We start from the raw sequence: 26,131 nt of genomic DNA, 5'->3' as shown, positions 1-26,131 counted from the left end.
TATGGAATTTCTGGATGTGGTCAGAGCTCTCCGAATCTATGTCTATAGGACATCTAAGATTCGCCGCACGGATTTTTTATTTTATTTGACTTCTCAAAACGAGGATGGCCAGCATCCAAGCAATCAATTGCTAGATGGCTTACGTCGACTATTAAGCAGGCTTATGTTAATGCTAACCAGCCTGTGACAGATTGTATTGTTGCCCAATCTACCGTTTGGTGGGTGCATCTTGGGCTGCGCAAAATGGGGCCTAAGTGGACCAGTTACGCAGAGCAGCCACTTGGTCCTCGGTCCATACCTTTACAAAATTGTCAAGTCAATGTATTTGCGTAGACAAACGCCAGTTTTGGCCTTAGTGCTCTATGTGCCGGGCTGTCAGAGCAGTCCCTCCCTTAAGGGGGCTACTTTAGAAAAGTCCCCATGTAGCAGTGGCCCCCAGGTAGGATGACAGAGAAAAGAGGATTTTTATACTCATGATAAATCCTCTCTCTGATTCCATCTGGGGACACTGCGTTCCCTCCCTTCTGCTGTATGTTCTTTGGCCTATCTTACTTGGGTCTTTATAATTAAACTGAGGAGCTACAGGGGGTTGCAAAGGGGAGGGGTCTGTCAGCATGATACATTAACTAGTTAAGTGCCAAACTCCACTACCCTCACACAACCCAATGGTATCCGTGTCCCCCAGAAGGAATCAGAGATAAACGGATTTATTGCGAGTATAAAAATCCTTTTTTTTTTGTCCTTCAAAGTAGGTCACAAAAGGGTACTTCCACGGCCTCTTTCAGAAGTTGTTCCAAATAGCTGCAGAAGCACTGAACCACAGATCCTTACCCCAATTCCTGCGTCCAGGGCCATCACTCCCAAATACTCTGACTCGGAATCTGCTCCACCAAGGGAAGCAATTCCATTACTGGCCTGCCAGCTAACAAGCCCTGGGAAAGCTGTTCGGACCATTGTTCCACAGCCTTGTTCATCCAAGCATAGGTGGGCTCCACGAACATGACCGCAACCTTGCGGTTTTGCTCAATCGTTGAGCGCGACTGGAATGGGAGTTGTCAGACAACCACGCAACAGGTACATCCACTTTAAGAAGGTGTTTTCCATTTACTAATATCCTCTGAGGAAAGAGGACAACAGGACTGCAGCAGGGGCTTCCAGTCCAGCAAGTTCAAAATCTCACCCAACAAATCATCCAGCTTTGAGACAGAAGGAAAAGAAAGTTATCTTTGTCTTCCACTTAAACAAAGATGTTGTTGCAGTCTAAGCAACTGCTAATCTTTGTGATGTTCAATATCTTAGTGCTCCACTATGCCCCGACTGTCAGAAGTGACACCCTCCCCAAAGGAGACATCCTCCATATCTGACCCAACAAGTATTCGCCCTTCTCCTGGGATGTACAGTCGGAATCGGACTTATTCCCAGAATAGGGCGCCATCACCCTTCTACTCTTACACAAGGATCACGGAGGAGCAGATTCTACCATCCTCTCTAAAGAGGCTAAAACCGTAACCAGGTACTTCAATGAAGTCGCTAGACTTCCGACCCAAACCAGTTCCCCTGGCACTTCAGGCATCAGATCCGCCAAGCTCCCCGGGGGGAACTAAGGAAAACCCTCCCTCCCAGGAATAGACAGGCGAAGCAATCTCAGTCTTAGAATGGGCAAGCCCAGGCATGCTCTGCCATGTTGAATGCAAAGCCCCCAGAAATATAGGAAAAATCATCCTTAGACGGGCAGGCTGCACACCAAGCATCCACACCTGGTTGTGCAGAATGTAATTTTACAATGGATCTAGCACAGGTACAGTTCATCATAGCAGTTTTGAGGATCTCACCCTATCTAACATGATAGACACAGAGAAAGAGACACAATCACAAAAAGAGAGTGAGCCCAATCAATCTTAGGAACTAACTAACCACTCAGAAAACCAACCCCACTGACCTGGTAACCTTACAGATGGAAGGACAGAGAACGTGAGTGCTCTAGCTCAAAGAGGGCAACTGTTCTAGTGTATGCACACATCAAGTGAGAGACTACCAAGGAGGAAAGTGCAGGGAGGGAGAAGAAGCACCTCTTACCCAAGGCCCAGGACTGGATTGGTAGCAGTACTAAAGGACAGCCTCCACCACCAATACAATGCCTAGTGGGGCTTACCCTAACCCATACCTGACCCACCCCTTAAGGTAACTAAAGGCTGCCCCTACTAACAGAGGCAGCTATCCCTTGGCACTGTACTAAGAATGGATTATACTCAACATCTATCCTGCAGCCTAGGAAACCAAGGCACAGCCTGAGTCCGCAGTGCTTGGCACCTCTGGAGGTCTCCATCACTGGAAGCAAGGGGACAGTGGCAGAGGAACCTGCGATCACCGCTCCTTGCGGCCTTGATCCTGATTCGCCATTGTGGGCTCTGGAGCCAGTAAAATACATAGTTAATAAATCATTTTTTTCACGTTATTGTAGTCTTTATTTCTTTTTTTTTTAAGTGCCCTTACTGAGCACTTAAACGGAGTCCTTACAGGAGAGGGGGAGGAGTTACAGTGAAATAGTAATAATCAGAGTGCCCACTTCCCTGGTCCCTATACTATACAACAATGTTTCCTAGATTCTGCCAAAGGATGCCTGGGGAAAAAAAAAAAAAAAGGAACAGAGTAGGACATTCCTATCCAAGGCAGTCACTGTAGAGGTGGCAATCAGTTTTTTTTTATCCTTTAAATGTAATCTTAACACCTTTTCCTGCCACTGGTGTTCCCTGCATGAAAGTGATTATCTGGGTCTAGTAAGATGCTAACCATCCCCGCTACTGTGCATCAGAATATGAGTTTTCATGCTTTGAGATCCCTATGGCATTCATTGCCTGTTAACACATATTTTATTACTAAAGAGAGATATATGTCCTAAAACAAAAACAAAACAAAAAATAAATAGCTTAGGTAGAGTATAAAATAGAAGTATTTAAAACTGGTGCAATACAACAATGCAAAATACAGTGCTGCATGGCTTAATATTTTCCATATATTTTTGTAAATTTTGTATTTTCAAACGGAAAATCTTTATTTTATGATGCTCATATGTATATGACCCCAAGTGTAAATACAGTACACACTTTAGCAACAGACTCTACAGTAGTCGATTTTTCAGTGCTGCAAGTGTCAGAGCCCTACAGTAGACACAATTGTCTCCAGAATACAGCCTCCAGCAATATAACTATTCATGCATCTATTCACTCATAAATGCGTAACAAAAAGTCAGTGTGACCCAAGTTTCCCGCTCCATGGCAATCACTGCGCACCAGCAAGAAAAACAAAAAACAGAAATAACAAAATATTATGCACACAGGAATAACAAGTGGATAACTGATAAGTGAAGTCATATGAAAATCAGACTTACCAACAGCTGCTATTGCTGGACTCTTATCATAAATATATTTGGTACACACATCTCTTATTGTTTGGGCGTCAATCAACTAAATGGATAGAAATAAACAGTACTTTAGAAAAAAACTGCAGTTATTCCTTTATAAGCAATGTAAAGAAAAATGCATATTTAGTGTATAAAATAAAGGATTACGACAACAGAAATTATTAAGGTAAACTGCATTGCTCAGGGTGTAATAATGATCGATATTTACTTAAAATAACTCTTCCACCTAAACCATTTATCTAGTATTGGGGGAAGCTTACTATATTAACATTAAGTACAGTCTTATTTTCCTATCCACTAGGTCTGTGAAAGTCCCTAGTCGGTGGGGTACGACTTGCTGAAGAGGGGACTTCAGACAAGATATATTTGGATAAGGTACAACTGTTTATAAAAAACATTATTTTTTATGTTTTGTATAAACACTATTAACTTTGGCCGCGCTACAGTTAATAGTGTTTATAAGACAGACCCCTATGCTTTTTATTTTAGGTTTTGTATTAAGTATTTTATCCTGGAACTGGGTGGTCGCATCGCCCCTTAAGACCAGCAATCTAACTGTCAGAAAGTTAAGTGACGTTAATTAAAGTTCTGGCATTCACTCATGTCGCAAAGGTTTCCTCTCACTTTCTCTGTAAGTCCACATTTACTACATATCACCATAACTATCGGCATTTTAGTGTCTAAATATGTCTTGTCGGAATCCTCCTCTTCAGCAAGAGGACTACCACCAAGTCAGTGCCCTATATTTGAGTTTTGCCTGACAGATTCTGTTGTCTGTGCCCCCCCTCCCTTCTCCCCAACCGTGTACTTTGCAAGTCATCTAAACAAACATTTATTTATAGGGAGCCAAACGAGTTCTACAGCACCGTACAAAGTGCAAACAACATGACAGTACATGGTATAACAGTACAATACAGTAAACAACACTACAACTCTCAGCACAGCTACTGGGGTGCAAGTGGTATATTTAGCACAGGCTTTATTTAATTTTATATATATTCATTTCAGGGTAATAACACAGCTCTGCATGTTTGAATCAACAGGACAAGCTGTATTATTATTAGTATCATTGTTGATTTGTAAGGCGCCACAGTGCTTAGGAACGCCAGACAGTAGGGAAGACAAGACATATATAAACAAAGGACATAAAAGGCAGACAAAATACATGGAGACATGAAAACAAAGGGTAGATAGTACCCTGCTTATGAGATAGTTTACATTCTTATTGGAAGAGGCAGTATAACAATATATGAATAGATGCTACAAGCAGTATCTGCAAATAAGGGTGCTCATTTACTTTGAAATGGTCAATGTTCAGGAACCACACTCCTTGTATTAGTTCGTCCTTATTTGTCTCCCATCCATATGTGGGACACTGGAACACTGGGGTATAGAAGCTCAGCTGGAGTGTGAGCACTTTAAATTTCGCTCAAAAATCCAAATTCTTCCCCATTTATACCCCACAGCATGCTGGGATACTTTTTTTTTTTTTTTTTTTAACTACCATTGGCAGCCACCATTTTTAATATCTTTATTCTACAAGAAATCCAACTTTATCCCCAGGAAATCCATCTGCTGAATACCAGTCAGCAGAATGTATTCTTGTCAGAGGACTTTTCCTTACAGGGACTAGTCAATGCCATGTTAGCTCGTAGACTGGAGTCTATTCATTTTTGCATGAAGGGAATATGGTCTTGACATTTGAGGTGGTGCAATTTTCACAGTTCCACAGTTTTTAAGAAGCTTCGACTATCATGTATCAGCTAGTTCAGCAAGCTGTCTCCAAAGGTACCGTAGTCACTCATCTGGAATCAACAAAGGTGACAACAGACGCCAACCTTTGGGACTGAGCAGTCCCACTTCACTGCTGCCTTCAGAGTCTTTTGACTCCAGAGTGCTAGAACTGAGAGCAGTGTTCAAAGCTCTTATCAGCGTATACTACCTTTTGCAAGTAAGGGCCATAAAGATCCAGTCAGACAATGCAACAGCAGTGGCATACCTCAATCATCACAGAGGAACCAAGAGCTCGCTCCCTTGCCATGAAAGAAACCAGCAGGATCATGAAATGGGCAGAGGGAAATGTTTAAGATATTGCCACAGCATTCATTACAGGAGTGGAAAACTAAAAAGTAGATTTTTTTCAGCAGGCAAACCCTACACACCGGGGATGGTCCTTCGCCCCGGAAAACTTTCAACAGATTGTGGTAAAATCAGCCAGATGTCAACATGATGGTATCTCGGTTGAACCACAAGGTGAAGTGCTTCACTCCAGGACAAGGGATCTGAAGGCATTGTTGGTAGAAGCCATATCAGTACCTTGGAACTTTCAACCGATTTTACATACTTTCGCAGGTCCTAAATATGGTAAAATGAAGGGGCGTTCTGGTACAGACAGATTGGCCAAAAAGGTTGTGGTACATGGATGTTTTTAACCTAGCATCACCAGGGTGTAACACCATGGTCATTATAGCTAAGGGTATCTCTGACAATGTGGTTCAGACCTTGCTTAAGGCTAGAAAGTCAGTTTCCATCAGGTATTATCACAGGGTGTAAAAGACTTAGGCCAACTGAAAAGAAGAGATAAGAAACCCTTTCATTTCAGACCAGGAGATCTATCTATTGCTGCTTTTTTCAGAAAGGTCTGGATGGTATTTTGAGATTTGAAGGGGAAGTTCCCTGAAGATGCAGATGTTGGCCGCACAGTTTTCTTTCAAAGGAAACCCACACTTTTACCAGAGGTGCAGACTTTCCTACAGGGCGTGATGCATCTCAACCTGGTGTGGTCACCTTACTTCTGCATACTTCTTTCAAACCTCTGGATTCGGTGGAGTTAAAGTCCTTACTTGGAAGACAACCTTTCTTTTAGCTATCTACACAGTTATGAGTGTTTCAGAGTTGGGTGCTCTGTCTTGTAGTTATCCATATCTCATCTTTCATGAGAAAAGTGTTGTTCTTCAGACTAAATCTTCCATTCAGCTCAAAGTGGTCTTCAAGTTTCCCCTAAATCAGGATTCCAGCCTTCGACCTTGGTAGGTCTCCAGAAGAAGACTCTTTTCACTCTATAGATGTTGTCAAGGCTTTGAGGACCTAAGTTCATAGGACCCAGGAAGTGCACAGGACAATGTTTATTTGGTGCTTTATGATGTCCACAAGAGAGGTTGGTCGGCATCCAGACAGACCATTGCTAGGTAATTTGCCAGGCTTAAATTGCGGCCGGCACTGGGCTTCCACTGAGCAGATGTGCCGGGCAATCACTTAGTCTTCAATCCACCAAGATTTACAAATTCAACATTTTCGCGCCCAAAGATGCCAGTTTTGGATGGAGGGTGCCTCACACAGCTACTGCTAAGGATTTTAATTTAAAATTAAAAACATGTTGCATAAAAGATGTTACATTTGCAGTTTGGTTTGAAAGTTGTGATTATATTGGTTTTTTTATATATGCTCCTCCTCTTCATTAGGCCTTTCTTACTGTATGTCGTTTTAGAAGTGTTGACAAACATTCTCCATAGACAGAATGATATTCAAGCCATAAAAGTACTACACTCAATGTAATACAAGTGTGCATAACTTTGGAATGATACAGCTCCAGGTTGATATTGCAAACATAGTATATGTGACAAGGTACTGTCAGATTTCTACTACATACAATACAGACACAGTAGAAAAGACACGTCAGAATGAGAAAATAGTATGTACAATACATGTAAAAGTTTATAATAAATAGCACCAAAGGCTTACATCAATTCTTGCTTCCAATTCAGGTAATGGTATTCTTCGGTTATAACACAACATCTGCCTGCCAATATCCTCACAGATAGGGGTTGATCCTACATATAACATGATCGGAAAAAAAATACATGTAATATTATAGTGTACAGACAAATTAGGTATTACAGTACTAAAGCAAGTGAATTACCATCCAATTGAAGCAACATATTGGTTTTCAGCAGATTCTTTGCTCTTGCAACTTCATTTTCTGTAACACTAGTGCAGAGTCTTATCCTAAAAAAAGAAAAAACATATGTATTGGAGACCTTATATATGGTACACTGTATCTACTAGATTGTATAAATAAAAATACTAATGGTATAGGGAATATAACAGTCATTTTAAATAAAGGGTTCTGTTAAAAATTAAAAGTCAAAGACTGCAAGAGTTTCAGAAAATGCAACATTAGAGGAATTCTCCACTTGGAACGGTTTATAAAATCCATGCAGGACACTGAAGATTCCATACTATCGGAAAGCTACACATTCACACCTCTTGCACCTGTGTCTGAGGTTTTCTTTAGACATTTTTAAGCGGACATGGACTGACCAACGTAGACAACCCAATTAGCTTCAATCAACAGACTGGTTGAGTTCTGATCATATCTTAGATTCTCCAGATGGTTACGGCTGGTTTTGAGTGGAGTTCATATATAAAGCAAAATGTCATACACTACAGATAATAAGTATTTACCATTTTGATTATGCTTAGTTTATTAAAGAGTTCCCACTTACCACTCTCTTTGCACAAAGTGCATCATATCTTCCACTGTGTTTGGTTCACAAACCATGTACAGGCCCCAAAGGCCAGTGTCCGTGTAACAGGTATTGAAGGACTGGAAGCTATGGCACAGGTTTCCATGACAGGTGATCTGAGCAAGTTTACTGGATAAATTCTGCCCAAAAAAAAAAAAAAAGGTTTAACATCTAGGTGGCTCCTCCACTCATGACAAATTCCATCATTACTAACACTTTCCTAATCACTGATGTCATGCAAATTAGCAGGCCTAAAAAATGTGCACATGCAAACTATTTGGACACATGCAATGGATATTTCTTGCCTTTCACAAACATGCTGCATTTAGGACATTTCTCACTTTCAGCTATTTAGGTGTAAATATACTGCATTCTTAAAATGTGAAAAAGGACTAAACGCTATTTTTACTTTGCAGAATTTTGTATAAAGTAGAATTAACTAAACTACTATCTTTAGGATTATATGCAGGGGTGATATACTAAATTTCAGTTTCAGTGACATTGACTTGCAAGGTGTGATACATTAATCAATCATCATACATTAATGTCAGAAGACATTTAAGGGAAAAAAATAAAAATAAAAAAAAAAGAGTTGGAAAGGCGAATGAGGTGAGAATAATACAAACTGCTACTGAATCAGAGGTTAATATGTCAACTGGTTAAAAGTATAAAGCACATTTTAGGCTTTTCCTATCTAGGTTCAAGATAACAGAATTGTATCTTTTCTATGTCTTCCAATCCCTTGAAGATTCATACCAATGAATAGAAAACAAGTCCCCAATTGATCCAGTTCTGAAACCCTCATACACTGAACGTGAAACAAAAGGTTATTACTTGCTTGCTGTGCATATAAGCCCCCACTAGTGGGTTTAGGCAACCTGAAAAAGCCTATACCATCAATATTCCTTACATCAGAGAGCTTGTTATTAGGGTTTCTAAATAATATTTATGCCTAGATACTTTAACAACCCATTCTGATAGAGTAAATAGGAACGGAATTTTAGTTAATACTAGCGATAAAACATACTCCTGATCTAGCCATTAAATTGGTTAATCATTGTCGGAATATACAAAAGCTGGCTGGATCCAAATCAACATCTTACACACACACACACATATATATATATATATATATCCTGAATACCATTACAAAAAAAAAAAAATAAGGTGGTCAGCAGGCATATACAAATGCAGATTGTAGACCTCTCATTAAAAAAGCTAGACTAACGTGATACAGACTTTATTCCCAAGTGATGAGCGATAAAGGATTTATATAATTTGAGAATACTACTATTATTTCAATATACCCATTTCTTTCTGGCTCTGCAGAAACAGAGGTCCATACGTCAATCTGCTGCACATGGACTTTGAGCTATTGCTTCCATGTTATATGCTGTCCTCCTCTAAGTTCAAGGCAATAGAAGGGGATAATTACCAGATTTTTCCAAACCACATGAAATGTTTCCCAATGGAAAGAAAATAAATTCCTTTCTAATGTGCCAAAATAATGATATGTAGCATTGCACAAGTCGGCTTTACATTCATTTCCCAATATCTGACTGGAGAGAATTGATGTAAAGGAAACCAAGAGATTTGCCTGCAAATGGTCAGGTGCACCACTCAGTGTACCATTTTGACTGCATTTGTTGTGTTTTTCTCTTTTGGTTTAACGTAATGTGACAATATGAGAATGTTCATGTTTACTCACATGTATAAGATTGCACATCTAAGGCGTCATTATGGAAGGTCAGGGGACTGAATAATAAAATTAAGAGATCTGTGGTGGATTTTAAGGAAAAAGTCCTCTGGAAATATGTTTACAGGAGACCCATATTACAAGTAGTAAGGAGCTAAGAGAGGTTGGTTTGGCTGGACTTAACATGCTTCTTATTCTCAATATTCAAGAGTGGTAAAGCACAATGCCTCAGATTGGACCCCAGGGAAAGTATATATCTTTTGAACTGTAACACTGATAAGCACCCACTATTGGTCTTTGTTTTCTATGCCACCCCCCTCCCATCTCATTAATCCCTATTGGTGCAAGTGCTGTATTTATGATCCAATACTCGGGCATTCCCTATACATGGCTAGATGATTTTAATGCTTTTTAAGACTTGGTAGTCGGATTGTACAATGTGTGGCACCATGTATATACCCAGATACCTCAATTTTCCAGTCAGTCATTCTGCCTCTCTAATTCACATTGTTACTAGGCCCTTTGTTTCCAATCTTTTATTCAACAGAATTTCTTCGGAGAGGACCTATTTACAAGATCCGGGGCAGGCTAATATGCAGGTCTGGAAGGTGGTACAGAGGGAATATCACATTTTCCTAATGCAAAAAGCTATAAAAGAAAAGGTTTTGTTTTGTAAACAAACAATTTTGAGTTGAATGGCCCCTATCAAAAGGCTGCAATAATCAGGTATGGTTCTGGGAAAAATCCTTGTTCAGTGGATAGACAGGTTATATGCTTACTCTATATCCCTACATCAAACGTGAGCACTAATGGTTGAGTGTCAAAGTTACTCACACTGGTAAGAGAAATAAACAGAGCTTTCCCACTATCCTCATTCCTACAATCCATTGCTATAATTCATCTACAATGTACTAGTTAAATGATAGAATCCGATTGGTTGCTATGGGCAAAAACTCCAATTTTCAGTTTTAGAACGTTTGATACATTTACCCCTAAGTCTCAAATGGGAAAAGGAGACTGACTGAAGAGTTGGGAGACTTCAGATGAAAAGGACATTTAACGGAGCATGCCTAATCCTGACTGAGGACTTCTCCATTCACATGTTAAGAGCTCTCATCTTCTAGGACATAAATAGCTGGTATAAATGGAATATTAGCGTTGGCTCAAAATGAAGTCCAGGCCTGCCCAATGCTGCTGTCCCTCTGAATGATTTACACTACAGCTGAGGTACCTTGGTGCTCTTGCAGAGGACTGGATAAGTGGAGTAGTAGGGAATTAGAAAATATTCACAATCTTAGGGGGGGTATTCAATTGTTAGCGAGATCCCCGGAAAACGAGCGCTCGAAAAATATTACTGTTAATACTGTAATTACTCGCTGAATTTATCTCGGGAGCTGCGAGATTAAATTCAGCGAGTAAACTACCGTATTAACGGTATTTACGCGCATATTACCGTATTAACGGTAATATTTTTAGAGCGCTCGTTTTTCCGGGGATCTCGCTAACAATTGAATACCTCCCTTAGCATACTGACTGAATGACCAGAATTGATGACAGAATAGAGGCCCTGAAACCTAACCCATAAGATACCATCCCAGCTAGAGAGGCTTCTACAAGTCCAGGAACACTAACTAGAGACATTTGTTAACAGCCATGGAACAACTGAACATGAAGAGACTAAATGACAGCAGTGGCAATAGCAACTCTACTGGTAAAGAAGCTGAACGTTCCCTGGTATGAAACCAGGCACAGGGAATTGGCTGTACTAAAGAGACCAGAGTGTCACAGAACTTAAACTATATGTATGCATGGGCAGTCAATTTTAAGCACGGTTACACCTCCAACTTCATCAATTAGCCTTTCCCTCTCTCTGACCACTATCTCCTCTCCTTTAGTATCTCCCCAGCCCTCTCACCTTTCTCCTCTCATAAAGTTACTTACTAGTGGCAACCTAATGACATTGATCCTACCACTTTCTCCTCCTCCCTGGTCAGGCTCTCACCTTCTGCAATCACACCCATAACGTTACCCATGACTGTCGCCACAGCTGTAACTATTAATCTGTCCCTGCCTCGACCATAGCACTCCAAACATACCCAATATCTTCAAAAATGCTCCCATATCGTGGAGCGGCTCTGGAGAAAGTTGCACTCTCATGCTGATTTTCATTACATTAAGTTCATTCTCTTCTCTTACAGTTCTGCCCTAACACAATTTAACCAGTCCTACTTTATGACTTTCATTCTCTCCCAATACTCCAACCCCCATCACCTCTTTGCATCCTTCAATGCCTCCTTTCCAATTCTCTCCCCACCTTTCCCTCTCTGCTCTCGACTTTGCTACCCACTTTACCTCCTAAATTTAGTGCATATGTCATGACATTGCCTCTCATCAGTACCTTCTCATCCCACCCTTCTCTAGAGATACTTTTTCCACATGCCCTGCTCGCCCTTGCTATCACCCCTGGACTAGCCCCCCTTCGAACTCCCCTACTTTTGCAAATGCTACAATCTATAAGCCTCCATAACAATGTCCTCTACTGGTTTTCCTCTTACCGCTCCCTTTCGGTCTCTACACCCGACTCTACCTACCCACCTCATCCCTCACCGGTCAGAGTTCCCCAAGGTTTTGTTCTTGGCCCCCTGTTCAGTTCCCTCGACACTTTCTCCCTTGGTGACTTCATCAGCTCCTTTAGCCTCCAGTACCACCTGTATGCTGATGAAACCCAAGTCAAATATACTCTCCCCTTCCCTCATCTCGTGTTTCCTGCAGTCTCTCGGAAACCTTATCTTGGATATCCCATAATATTTCGAAGTCTGAAATTACTGTCACATCCCTTTCTGTTAATAACAAAGCCATCTTCTCTATACCTCAAGTCCACTGCCTAGAAGTTATTCTTTACTCCTCCCTCTCCTTCAAGCATTACAATCAGGCCCTCTCCAAAGCCTGCCGCTTCCACCTCAAGAATATATCAAAGATCCATCCCTTTCTCACCATGAAAGCCACCAAAACTCTTATTCAATCTTTTGCCTTGATTACTGTAACCTCCTTCTCTCTGGCCTAGCCAAGTCCCTCCTTGGACCCTCTTCAGTCTTTCCTCAATGCCGCTGCCTGCCTTAATTTTCTCTCCTGCCACTCTCTCTGCCAGTCGCTACACTGGCTCCCCAGAGCCTACAGAATTAAATTTAAACTCCTCATCCTCACCTACAGAGCCCTCAGTCAATACTCCTCCCACCACATGTCCAACTTCATCTTTGCGCACACTTTCCAGATATGGAGACAGAACCTATTGTAGAAGCAACTATACGTGGCGGAACTCGTTTAGAGCTCATCCTTCACCACTTATAGTTTTAATATTTAAAATGTATTTCTCATATATATATATATATATATATATATATATATATATATATATATATATATTTTAGAAAACATGTTAAAATAGTTTTTATCTACCTAGCTTTACCTTTTCATGTTCTTTTCACAGCTACTTACCTATACTTAACCCTAACAAGTATTCAATACAAGCAACTCCAACCTTAACCTAAATACTATATATTTATTTCATTCATCATGCTCAATTTATTTTATTCTAGCTCTCAACTACCCCATATACCCCCACCTAAATATATCGCACTTCTCATACGGTCATCTTAAAAACACCACTGCCTTTCTGTTACTACTCAATTCACATTCCAATTTTCCATCCTAGATGCTATGTACACCTTCCAACACCTATTCCCCATTACTACCGAATACTCACCCTTTCCTACCAGTATATACACACCGACCTCAACTTATCCACCCTTATATAGACCACAGTTTCATTTCCACATACATTATCTACGGACAACTACACCATGGCAAACTAACAGAAGCTAAGATATTAACCATTATAATGATATATAGCATAGGAGAAGTAAGAATTTGTGGCATTAATTGGTAGCATGATTGAAAAGTATACTATGAACAACAAATACAAAAAGCCATGATAGTCATAACCAAATTTCCTATTACACACTGAATAGTCTACATGGACTAGAGAAACAAAACATTAAATTTAAAGTAAAAAAGAAAAAAAAGAAAAGTACAGACAGTAAATGAAAAAAATCCATACCACGCCACCACCGAAAGATCGATCCCAATTTCCAATTAATGTGTTGGCCACCATGAGTGGAATGGTATCTGGGTGAGACCAGCCAACAGCTTCAACAGAAATGGCAATGTGGGCCAGTGGCATTTTATCATCACGGACACGAATCTATAGGAAACAAAAAAGTGAAAATTGAAGCATTAAAATGTGAAAAATTATGATTTCAAGAAAGCACTAGTAAAGTTCAAAGGTTAAAAGAATAACTTTTGCCTTCCACTCTTCCTGGTCATACACCTGACATTACAGAATTCGAAGCCCCAACGCGGTATAGGCAAGTGGTTCCACATGCACAGCTTTCTGAAGGAGGAGGTTTTACCAGCATATAGGTAATGTGAACAACTGACTACATCAGCGGTTCCCAGGGCTGGCGATAAGAGGGGTAGGAAAGGCGGGGGAGGTTGGGGGGCACCAAGCACTCCCCTGCCTGCCACCCTCCATTTGTCCACCGGCCGGGCATGCAAAATAACAAAAACAAAAAAAACTTACATGTATGGCGCTCGGCACTCAGGTGCCTTCCTCCCTCCTCCTCTACCCTCCTCTCCTCCGCTCTCACTGAACGTCGGGCATGACGTCATCATGCCCGACATTTTCAACGAAAAGCGAGGCAGTGAGGAGCCTGACGATAGAAGACCAAGGAGAACCCAGAAGGGCAAGTAAAAGGTGTAATATGAAGAAGGGGCACAGTGTGGTATGTAGAAGGGACGCAGTGTGGACGGGCACATTATGGTGAAGGGGCGCACAGTGATATTGCGATGGGGCATATTATGGTGAAGGGGCGCAGTGAGATATGGTGAAGGGGCGCAGTGAGATATGGTGAAGGGGCGCAGTGAGATATGGTGAAGGGGCGCAGTGAGATATGGTGAAGGGGCGCAGTGAGATATGGTGAAGGGGCGCAGTGAGATATGGTGAAGGGGCGCAGTGAGATATGGTGAAGGGGCGCAGTGAGATATGGTGAAGGGGCGCAGTGAGATATGGTGAAGGGGCGCAGTGAGATATGGTGAAGGGGCGCAGTGAGATATGGTGAAGGGGCCTAAATACTTAAGTTATTTTGACCCAACTACTTAAAAAATCAGACTACCCAATATTTATTTTGGCTTAGGGGTGTCTTGGAAAATTTATGAAAACCCTAAAGGTGCCTTGAACTGAGAAAGTTTGGGAACCACTGAACTAAATGATGAATTATATCTGTGCATTTAACTAGGGTACAACAACACAATTTCTGGTTGGAAAAGGTACATTTTACATTATTTCTCTTTTACATTATTTCTCTTTTGGTAGCTGGTGGTGGAAAGTATATCAAGAAATATATATTTACTCCTGTAAAGTTGTACTCCAGATGACATTTGAGCATGGAACCTATGACTAAGTCTAAATGAGATGCTAAAGACAAATCCGTTGATTATTCCAATTCTAAATCTCAATTTAGAAAACTGCAGAAAGATTGGATTGTGGTGTTTTCTGATGCATATGGCTATTATGCGTTTTGTTTTGATGAAACAAGAAGTATATTTTGATTCTTAAAAGATAAAAAAAAAAAATTTGCTTACCTCACTACCTGCAAAGGTGCATGGAGGAAGGGTCTCCCCATCATATATCGCTGGCAAATTACCAAAGTGATATTTTGCCAACTGATGCAGCTCATCATGTGATACACCTTAAAATACAAATATATTTTAGCAATCCACTTTTACAAACATTCACTTAAACAATGGAGCTTGATTCAGTACACTATATGACCTTTGACCCACAATGATATGCTACATCACAGAGGTGAAATTTACTTTAATGCAAACCAATTTGCTAATGATGACTGCAGTGTTAGCTGCAGATCAAATTAAGGACTAGACCTCCTATAAAAATATTCACACTTCCTCCAGGTCTAGACCCTAGAGCTTGTTCGGACCAAACAATCTCAAAATTTCTCCCCAATAAAGCTCCTTGGGGCTTTTTCCCCCAGAGTTCCCGGAGCTCTGCGATCACCTTTACTTTTCCCATGGCTTCTTTTATTAATATTTTTAAATCTGTCCTCTCTGTATTAGTAAGATAAATACCCGGACTCCCTGTCAACCCTCCACTAGAGGCGTTTTGCTTACGTAGAGACTCATCCAGAGGCCCTATCTCCACCTTTTATTTTTTGCTACGCCAACATGACAGTTGCTAGATGCCTGAACGCTCAGAACTGAAAACAATCTGACTCCTCCTTAATCAATCAACACTGTTTGGCAAATGTTTAAACTCAGACACATTACTAGCCCGATTCATGATCGCACAATCAGTTCTCGTCAGTATGGAATGTTTGGGCAGAAATCTTTGATACTTAAAAGATTTCAGCAGTCAATAGCTCCTTATCCATCCATGTCCAGAGAACTTAGCATCTCACTTGCACCCTTCACATCCCTATACTAATTTCCCGACCTCCCTGGTCTTTTTTTTCTCCCAAATATTACAGGCATATGTTACATTCCTGTTGTATTCAATCATTTATTCTTTGCTTTTTGTTTAACATATGCCAATTTGCTTCTCCTTCCTTTTTTTTCTGTTTAGTATTGTAAACGAAAAATGTATTCTATTTTAAAAAAAATATTCATACTTACCACCAGCAGCAGCAAGAACTATTCTTGGTCCTCTGTAGTGCATTGTGATGTATTCAACCAAGTCATTGCGGTTTATGGATCTACAATTGGAAAATATATGACAGGATTTAATGCACATATAGATACATGTACACAAATAATCCACCTGCTATTGCAAAAAGAAGCTCTTTGGGATCATTACAATGACAGTAATAATGTTTGTGGAGATTTCCATTGTATTGAACCTACTTGATATTTTCAGTAGGGCCCAGGATGGTTCTTCCTAAAGCAGTACTGTGATAGGCAGTAGCATGCAGATAATCAAAGACCACCTCTTGTAGATTAGTCTCCACTTCTTGCATCTCCCGCAGGATGACTCCTCTTTCACGTTCAATCTCAGCTTCTCCCAGGGTGCTCTTCTGAATAATGTCTGCAAGGATCTCTACAGCTGTAAATAAATTTGAAATATATATATATATATATATTTTGTTACAAAAAAATTAGATGTAACATTTTTACAGGTTTAAGAAACTAAAAACATTTTTGAAGGGGTTTTATTTTATTACCATGTCAGGTGGGGTGGGGGAAGACTTACCAGCACCCAAATTCTACAACCAGTAGGATGTGGTGTTGAGCATTTACATTATTTCTTACTGTAGCTTTCCATTAACTTCAAGTGCCCATTCACTGCAATGGAGTTCCTACACTTACCATACATTAGTGAGAACAGTTCTGAGTCGCTTTTTATAAAAACACAATGTGGGTAAGGGCCCTTAATGCTTTATTATTTTTTTTTAATACTACCAGCAAAGGGACAATATTACAAAACTACAGAAACACTTTCTTTGAACCCGACACAAATAGTTATATACAAACATCATGGTGAAAAATTGTGGTTTTACAATAACAGCAGTTTATGATTAGTAAATAGAACTTTACTTGTTTTAGTCACTAAACCATAAGTTAGCAATCTTGCAATGTACCTCTGGGAAGATCTTTGGAGAAGGCCTTTGCGTAATAGACAGTCTGTTCCCGTGATGTATATGCATTTAAGTGTGCACCCATGTTTTCTATTTCAAGCTCCAAATCCAGCTGGGAACGCTTTTTTGTTCCCTATGATGGAGAACATAAGATTGGTATAAAATTCTATATTTTTTTCTATTGGAATATGCATTACAATAAATAGCCCAAAAAAGTAAAATTAGAAATACATTCAAGCCTCATTAGAGATAATATAATACACAATGAAGAAAGAAAATACACCCTCTTTAAAATGAACTGTATGTTTTAAAGAGGGTAAACAATAATCTCATTTACAATCATCTAGTCCTTGCCAAGTCCTAAATTTTGATACAGTTAATCTCATGTGACAAATAACTCATAAATGATTTTATGTTTTCTTTATTCAACTAAAAAAAAGCCAATTTAAACAAGCCATGTCTGAAAGTAAAGCATCTCCTTACTGCTTCCATGTGAATATAGAAGGTAACTTGAGCCAGCTGCTGAAGCACTTCATTATTTGATCATCAGGAAGTACAAACTCCACTACATAAACATCTCAACAGGGTAAATGTTAAAACTCATGACTGTGGCAAAAGCAGAGTGTCTGTCACATTTACCAAAAACTGTTAACCCACTGGATACCCTCTCCTTCACTGTGGATAATGGTACATTGTATCCATGCTTATATAGAAGACTGAACTATCAAGAAGCCCCTGTACCTCCAGCAGTAAACACACATACTGACAACTATGAGACTGAAATCGACCTGGGGAAAGTGGACAGGGTGGAACTTAGACAGGCCCAACGGACTGCTGGAAAAACTGCAGACCCGTTTAAAGAGATTGATGAAGCTGACAAGGTCCCATGTGGGCAGAAAGAGGGATATGACAAAAGCTCAAGAATCAGGGAACTGACCACTTGTCAGATGATAATGGAGTTAATCGTTAGAACAAGCTGCAAGCCATGTGGGCAGGACCATATCCTGTAGTACAGGGACACGGAGAGGCCAATTATACAGTAACCCTGGATCAAGAGGGAAAAATATTGAGAATATATTACCTCAATAGGGTGAAAGCCTACATAGAATGGGAGATAGGGGTGATGGCAGTATGTTGCCCACCCATGGAGGATCCCTCTGCAGACCCCATTCCTGACCTAATAGATGGGTAGCACGGTGGCTTAGTGGTTAGCACTTCTGCCTTACAGCACTGGAGTCATGAGTTCAATTCCCAACCATGACCTTATCTGTGAGGAGTTTGTATGTTCTCCCCGTGTTTGCGTGGGTTTCCTCCAGGTGCTCCGGTTTCCTCGCACACTCCAAAAACATACTGGTAGGTTAATTGGCTGCTATCAAAAAACTTACCCTAGTCTCTCTCTTTGTCTGTGTCTGTGTTAGGGAATTTAGACTGTAAGCTCCAATGGGGCAGGGACTGATGTGAATGAGTTCTCTGTACAGTGCTGCGGAATCAGTGGCGCTATATAAATAAATGGTGATGATGATGATGATCACAAAGAAGGATCTGGGGGTAGAGGCTGTCCAGATAGGGGAGCAGTTGTCCCCGGTCCAACATAGTCAGATGGGAGATCTGGAAGCACAAAGGCCGCAATTCACTTGTAAACCTTAGCGCACCCATGTAGTGTGCCATCATGTAGAAACTGGTGAGGCTATGCCCATAAGGCAGGCTGCCTACTGGATGCCCCCGAAACTCCTGGGGATGGTAAAAAAATGAAGTAGGAGAGATGCTTGCCCTATTGGTAATTGTTCCGATCTGGGCTGCCAGTGTCGTTCTAGTACCCAAGAAGGACCAGACCACCCGGTTTTACAGTACTACAGGAAGCTGAATGAGGTGACAGATGCCTGCCCCATGCCTCGTATTGATGAGCTGTTTGACAGACTCGGTGGGGCTCGCTGTATGTCCACCCTGGATCTTAGCAATTGCTATTCGCAAATACCTCTTACCAGGAAGGCTCAGGAGCGTTCAGCCTTTATCGCCCTTTTTGGCTTGTTTGCCTTTACAACCATGCCATTCGGGATGAAAAATGCCCTGGTAATTTTCTAGAGAACAGTGGATCGTCTTCTGAAGGGGTGCTTGGATTTTGCCCAGGCCTACATAGCCATCTTTAGTGAGACATGGGATGAACATCTGGACCATGTTGCTCAAGTCCTTAGACGCATCCAACAGGTAGGGTATACTACTAGGACTGACAAGTGCTAGATGGGAATGATGGAGGTGCTGTATCTGGGGCACAGGGTTGGAGGGGGCAAGATTCGTCCTGAGCCGGCCAAGGTAGAAGCTATCTTGCAATGGCTTAGGCCCTCCAATCAGAGGCAGGTAAGGGACTTTTTTTTAGGGACGACCATGTATTACCGCAAATTTGTGCCCCAATATAACTCAATATATAGCTCTTTAGCCAAACCCATAATGGACTTAACCCAGCTAAAGGCTGTTTTAGGGTAGAGCCCTGTGTTAAGTTTATGTGAGATAGTATGGACAGACCAATGTGAAAAGGCCTTCGGCCAATTGAAGGAGATATTGTGCCAGTCCCCTGTACTAGTTGCCCCCAACTTCTGACGGAGGTTCAATCTGCAAACTGATGCTTCGGGTTGTGGATCAGGAACCAGGTGAAACTCAGCCAGGTGGGGGAGGATGGCCAGGAACACCCTGTGGCCTATCACTCTAAGAAACTTGTAGATCGGGAGATGGCATATGCTATCATTGAGAAAGAGTGCCTTGCTATAGTATGGGCACTCAAGAAGCTCCAGCCCTACTATATGGCTGGGAGTTCTCTGTAGTCACTGACCATAATCCCCTAAATTGGCCACACAAGACAGAAGGTAACAATGGGCGTCGGCTTAGATGGAGTCTGGCCTTACAAGCTTTTCATTTTACTGTTTCTCATAAAAAGGGCCTGGATCATGGGAACACTGATAGACTCTCAAGACAGGAGGAATCAGACCCTCCATCCCAACACCCACCTGGCCCGCGTATTGTTGCTTGCCCGCCCTCAGGACAAAACATCTCTTCCCGGATTTAAGAAGGGAGAGGAATGTGGAAAAAGCAGGGTGTCGGTCACATTTAACTAAAAGCTTTAACCCACTGGACACCCGTCTCTTTCACTAGGGACAATGGTACATTGTAGCCATGCCTATATAGAGGACGTTTTCATTCTATGTTGTAAAAATGTGTTTTGTTGTTATTGCAGTAATGCTGTTACGCATTGTTTTTAAATTGAAACCAAGTGGGTTAAAGGTTAGAATCGGTTGGAGTCCATGTGAGGGGTCTGTAGCTGCATACATTCTCCCCCTCCTTTCTGTACAGAAAGCCATGATCAGATGCAAACTAGTTCTGACTGAAAAAGCTTATAAGGGGTTAATACTGGGAGTGTCACTTTATCATCTTGGCCATGCCCCTTAAATTAACTGGAGTCTGTCCCCATTGTCTCAGGTTGCATTCAGGAGACACTTTGGAATCAGCCCAGCAGGGGACCAATGGATGTTTTGGGATGAGAAGGGACAGCCCTGCAACAACCCCTTTTAAACAGACAGCCACTCTCAGATGATCCCACTATCTTGGATTCTGCAAGTCAGGAAATCTAGGTGACCAACTCCTTAAGCTAGTGGGGTAAGGGACAGATTGTGTGGTAATCTGGCTGGCATTAATTTACTGTTTGTATACAATGTTCTAGTGATTATATTTATTACAATAAATGTACTGTTGTACCTTTGTATCTGCATTTGCCTGAGTGACTATAAGAACCCTATAAGGTACTGGTTATGCTTCCCTGGCATAGTAAGGCACCCCTGGGTAGCAAACCAGCATGAAGTGGGTATAATTGGGCCAGATAAACCAGGGATCTTCACAATGACTCCATCAGAAAAATGACAAGAAGTAGCTTTTATGTAAGACTAGCCAGGAGATAACACAGCGTATCTCAACAAGAACTTCAAAGACTGTGGTGGAAGGCTGATATTTCTGGTTGTTTTGCAGCTACAGGACCTGGACACCAATCAATTATTGAGCTCACCATTAACTCCTATTTATACCATTGTATTCTAGAGGAAAATGTAAGGATATCTGTCTGATAACCTAAGCTTTGACAAGATTGGCTCATGAAACAGGACAATGATCTTAATTCACACCAGTAATTCTACAACTGAATGTCAAAGTCCAGACCTCAACCCTATTGAGATGTTGCGGCAGGAGATTGAGAAAGAAATACGAACTGTTGTGGAGAAAAAAAAATAATTCTAGACTGAATCCTATTTCACACCAATAAAATGTTCCCAACACCCCTGGTATACTTTCCACCAGTCTCCGTTGCCCGGTTTTCAATAACCCTTGGTTCACTCTGTCTTTCAAATGTATCTTCTTTTCCCTTGACCGCATACAGCATTGGGTGGCTGGAGGATCCCACTGGACCCTTCACCTCTCGCCCCAGGGAGCTTGTATATCCTCCTTTCTCCTTCTACGGAGCAGAGTGGAGGTTGTGCAAGTCACACCCCTTCCCAGATGCTTATCTACTTTCTTATTCCTCCCCTATGTGGGGAATCTCTATCTCCCCCTTCCCCACTCTTCCCGCACCCTGTCTTTGCTACACTCCCCCACAACCCTTTTTACCTTTAACAACATGTAGCTTTCTCGGGATATAACCCCGGATTCTTGATGGCATTTTGGAATATGATCAGATAGTAGATGGGACTAACATACTCTTTAAAAAGCAAAATACTTGGACACTACCCGGCCTTTCTAGCTCTACTTTTGACTATGTCTCATGTCATGTAAGATTCTTGAGGCTGTATAAAATTTTCAATGTAAAGATCAAATGCCTTATTTTTCCTTTCTGTATCCTCACCTTTCATGTTGTTGTTGAAAATAAAAAGGGTTCCTGACAACCATTTTAAGATCATGGATCTCTTTGTGTATTTCAAAACCCAGGTATCAAATTTAAACTTTGGACACATCTCTTATCATAGCAACAAGAATACAATTGTACTGTAGGCAATGCAGACAATATTTATCACTAAATAATTTGTAATTTAATCCACAAGTGGAGGAATAAAGGCAAAATAACTAACTCTCTGTCCTACTTACTTTAAATGCCATGTGTTCCAGAAAATGTGCAGTCCCGTTATTCCTCTGGTTTTCATACCTGCTACCAGCACCGATCCACAGGCCAACCTAATTATAATGAAATAAATTCAGGGAGAAAAATTAAAATGCTTTTTATAGCCAGAAATTGATTACATGCATTCAAATAGTCTTAAATTTAACATACCTATATTAAAAATAAAAACAAAAAATTACACTAACATCAGGTAACTATTTTAAAAACAATGTATATAACATATATAGTACTAGTCTCTTTCTTGATAAATAAGAGGCAGATCGTTGCCTGAGAAGCGTCAATTACTTTTCCAGCCTGTCCAACGCATAGCAGGTCTTCCAAGGTTTGTAGCCAGTGTGGACAGGCAAACTAAATCATCTCTGGGACTAAGATAATGTGCAAATCACTACAAAATAATTGGAATCTGTATAAACAAGGATGCATGGCTTGGCAGGAATATTCCTGGATAGGTTAGGGAATGTGCTTATTACCTGAAGTTAAATAGTTAGACAACAGTGTTGTGTGTATTAGTAACCCTTAAATGCAGTGGTCGAAGTTGGCTGGTATAGTATGAAAGAGTATAGAAAGTCCGTTTTAGAAATGAAGTAGTAACACATCAACAGCACACTCCTAAAAAAGGAATAAATGGATATAAAATACACACTATTCTTACCGTACATGTAGAAATTCCTGAATCCTCAGAAGCAACTCGAAGACCATTTTCTAATGTTGTTACTTTAGTCTCAGGGACATTTAAAACGGCTAATGTTGCTGCTTGTGTAGACCTACATCTGTTTAATCTTAACTGTAGAGGCTGCTGAGAGAGAAAGAGAGAAGACTGAAATATAAAACAAATTTACCAAAACACCAGAGCTAAAGTTCATCATCATCATTTATTTATATAGCACCACTAACTCCGCAGCGCTGTACAGAGAACTCATTCACATCAGTCCCTGCCCCATCGGAGCTTACAGTCTAAATTCCCTAATATAGACACACACTCACACACACACATAGACATATACATACAGACAACTTAAAAGTGCTTTTATTGGACAGAATTGGTATTGAAATGTTTCTTCAGCATGAAGAATATTTAACTGCATAATTTTTTAAATATTTTAGTAATATCTAAATTTTTTATTTTTTTTTTGCTTAAAGAAAAATATCAGCTCACAGAACTATCTTCAACAGTCTCACTGACAGTTCATTCACACACATGCTCTGTGACAATGGATAAAAATACATGAAAACAAAACCGCACTTTAGTGATGCATTTTCTATGCACTGTGCTTTTACCAATACAATAAACTGTACTGATAGCATGCATTAATGCATGAGATATAGGGTTTGCTGCAGTCTAAACTTATAAATGCAGCATTAATATTTTAGAACACAATGGTGGGAATAGCCCCATTATCACTTGTTATATATTAATGCACTTTTTACATATAGCTTAACATGTTAAACGCCAAGGGGTTAATTATCCCAACCTCATTTAAATTCTGGATTGGCACATATCCACATTTTGGCAACTACGAATGCTGTAGTCATAACTTATTCCGACACCATGGACAGTGATTTACATTATTCTTGGAATTTAACCTGTCCATGAATTTGGAATAAATTAAGACGCTAGACTTTATTATGGAGAATTACCCAAAAAGTAATACACCTTTTTTTATTTTTAAATGTTTTAAATATAAATTTGTGTAGTGGTAGCTAAGGCAATACTAACAATGAAGAACATAATATCGGTATTTCCCAACAACACCACCACAGCAAAACAATACTTTTACTAGTAGTGGTATGACAATAAAGATTACAGTTTGTATAAACATTTGTCCTTGTGACTAGAGAACAATTACTACATGTAAGCAACCCCCTATACAATTGTGAACACTGTGTCGAAAAGAACAATGTCATCTACTAAAGCTACTTGAATAAGTATAAAAACACACTAATAGATAATCTAATATATAATTAACGGATCTGAACCCCCTTCCTTCTAATCAACAGAGTATATAAACGAGAGATTAATGAAGGGTATATTATCTCGTACGTGCACTATAATCGAAACCTAATTCTATCCAAACCGTTGCAGGGTGTTTAACATTTAACGTGACGACTTTAAACCGATATACCTGTGATCTGTTCACCAAACCGCTAATAACTTTCCGTCCGACAGACCCGCTAAGTCTCAGCATGGAGGCCGCCATCTTTGCACTGACTTGGGTCATATGATGTAACTTCCGCCTACAGACTTGCCTTGTCATTGCTCATCAGCAAATTCATGGCACTTTCGCAACATAAATTACCCTCATATAATTTATGTTATACGCCATACAATATAACATCAGGTGCTTACGGGTGGTACAGCACGACAGAGATGTTACTTGCAGCGAGTCAGACTTGCATGTTTCATATCTGATCGTGTGGTCGAATACGATTGTTCCCTAGTATTCTAATTAGCATATGAAAAATAAGCATGAGACACATAAATGGTGATTACAGCAAAATATATTTTGAGATGGTTTGTACCCTTGAATGAAACAAAGAGAATAATAATACTGCGTATTGTTTTGTTTGTATAACATCTATGACTCCTCTACTAATGCCCCTTCCCCCCAACTATTACGCCAGCAATGTCTCTCCTTATTTTATTTTCTGTTCTATTTATTATTTGAACAATCTTATTAAAACCCAAACATAGTTAAGGATAACCTTTACGATGTAGTGCTGCTACCATTATATGTAATGATCACATATTGTTGTTAAGGTTAAGCAGAGTTATTATATGGTGTCTCATTATCAGTATGAAAGCTAGTCTCAACTGGAGTGCTTTGAAGTCTCTAGTGGACTTAATTCAAGTGCCTGGTAAACCTCCCTATAAAGGTCTTGTAACATTTTAAGTATATTACCTGGCATTTTCTGCACAGCTTGTACGCCTGGGTAGACACCTATGCAATCATACTTCAGATGCAATGTCTCTAACAATTTCACCAAGGATTGACAGTCATAATGAGCATGCCGATTCATGCGTGCACACCTATACAATTTACCTTCAGATCTGTGATCTTCATCTCTCATAACCATCTGCTGAAAAGGTTGTAACTCTGTATACAGTCTACAGATATCTGCCTATTCCATACTTGCCAACTCTCCCTGAATGTCAGGGAGACTCCCTGAAATAGGGGTGATCTCCCTCACTCCCTGAAGAGTCGGGCATTCTCCCTGATGCTGAGCCAGTACAAGACGTGGTTGGCTTCACCATCTGTGGCAGGATGGCACAGTCCAGAAATTGTGTCCTATGTCCATGTATTGATACCTATGAAGGTGGCCATTTTCCTGGAGACCAAGATTTAATCAAAAACTGATAAGTAAGACAACATGACGTCAGTAACGGAGACAGAAATGTAAAAGACACTTCAGTCTCTAGAGATTCATTAGCTGCTCTTCTTTAACGCATAGTTGCCTACTCTCCCGGAATGTCTGGGAGACTCCCGCATTTCTGGGAGACCTCCCAGGCTCCCGGGACTGCAAGACAACCTCCCGGTTGGCAAGTATGGCCTATTCTGGTCGTGAGTTTGTACACACTTCCATATTTGCATGGTTCCATTGTTGATCGTGATATTTAGGAACGTTAGATTAGAA

General features: G+C 40.5%; 1 protein-coding gene across 2 annotated transcripts in view; it reads right to left on the bottom strand.

The window, feature by feature from the left end:
• The window catches only part of PMPCB (peptidase, mitochondrial processing subunit beta), a 29,099-nt gene extending 4,369 nt beyond the window's left edge, over positions 1-24,730 (bottom strand). Inside the window, exons 1-12 of one of the 2 annotated variants that reach the window (XM_075208737.1) lie at positions 24,622-24,730; positions 23,151-23,291; positions 22,465-22,551; positions 17,353-17,482; positions 16,619-16,817; positions 16,391-16,470; positions 15,344-15,450; positions 13,761-13,904; positions 7,927-8,087; positions 7,341-7,426; positions 7,163-7,251; positions 3,389-3,464 (exon numbers count right to left, since the gene is read on the bottom strand). In XM_075208737.1, coding sequence (XP_075064838.1) covers positions 3,389-3,464; positions 7,163-7,251; positions 7,341-7,426; positions 7,927-8,087; positions 13,761-13,904; positions 15,344-15,450; positions 16,391-16,470; positions 16,619-16,817; positions 17,353-17,482; positions 22,465-22,551; positions 23,151-23,291; positions 24,622-24,717 — 1,396 coding nt within the window. In that variant the 5' untranslated portion in view covers positions 24,718-24,730. Of the gene's footprint in view, positions 1-3,388; positions 3,465-7,162; positions 7,252-7,340; positions 7,427-7,926; positions 8,088-13,760; positions 13,905-15,343; positions 15,451-16,390; positions 16,471-16,618; positions 16,818-17,352; positions 17,483-22,464; positions 22,552-23,150; positions 23,295-24,621 lie in introns of both variants that reach the window. The other variant, XM_075208736.1, reaches the window with a different exon arrangement.
• Positions 24,731-26,131: the final 1,401 nt, after the last annotated feature.

This window comes from Mixophyes fleayi, chromosome 4, assembly GCF_038048845.1.
Source record: "Mixophyes fleayi isolate aMixFle1 chromosome 4, aMixFle1.hap1, whole genome shotgun sequence".
NCBI lineage: Eukaryota > Metazoa > Chordata > Amphibia > Anura > Limnodynastidae > Mixophyes > Mixophyes fleayi.
The sequence above is the reverse complement of the archived record's forward strand: the minus strand, read 5'-3'. Positions and strand labels throughout refer to the sequence as shown.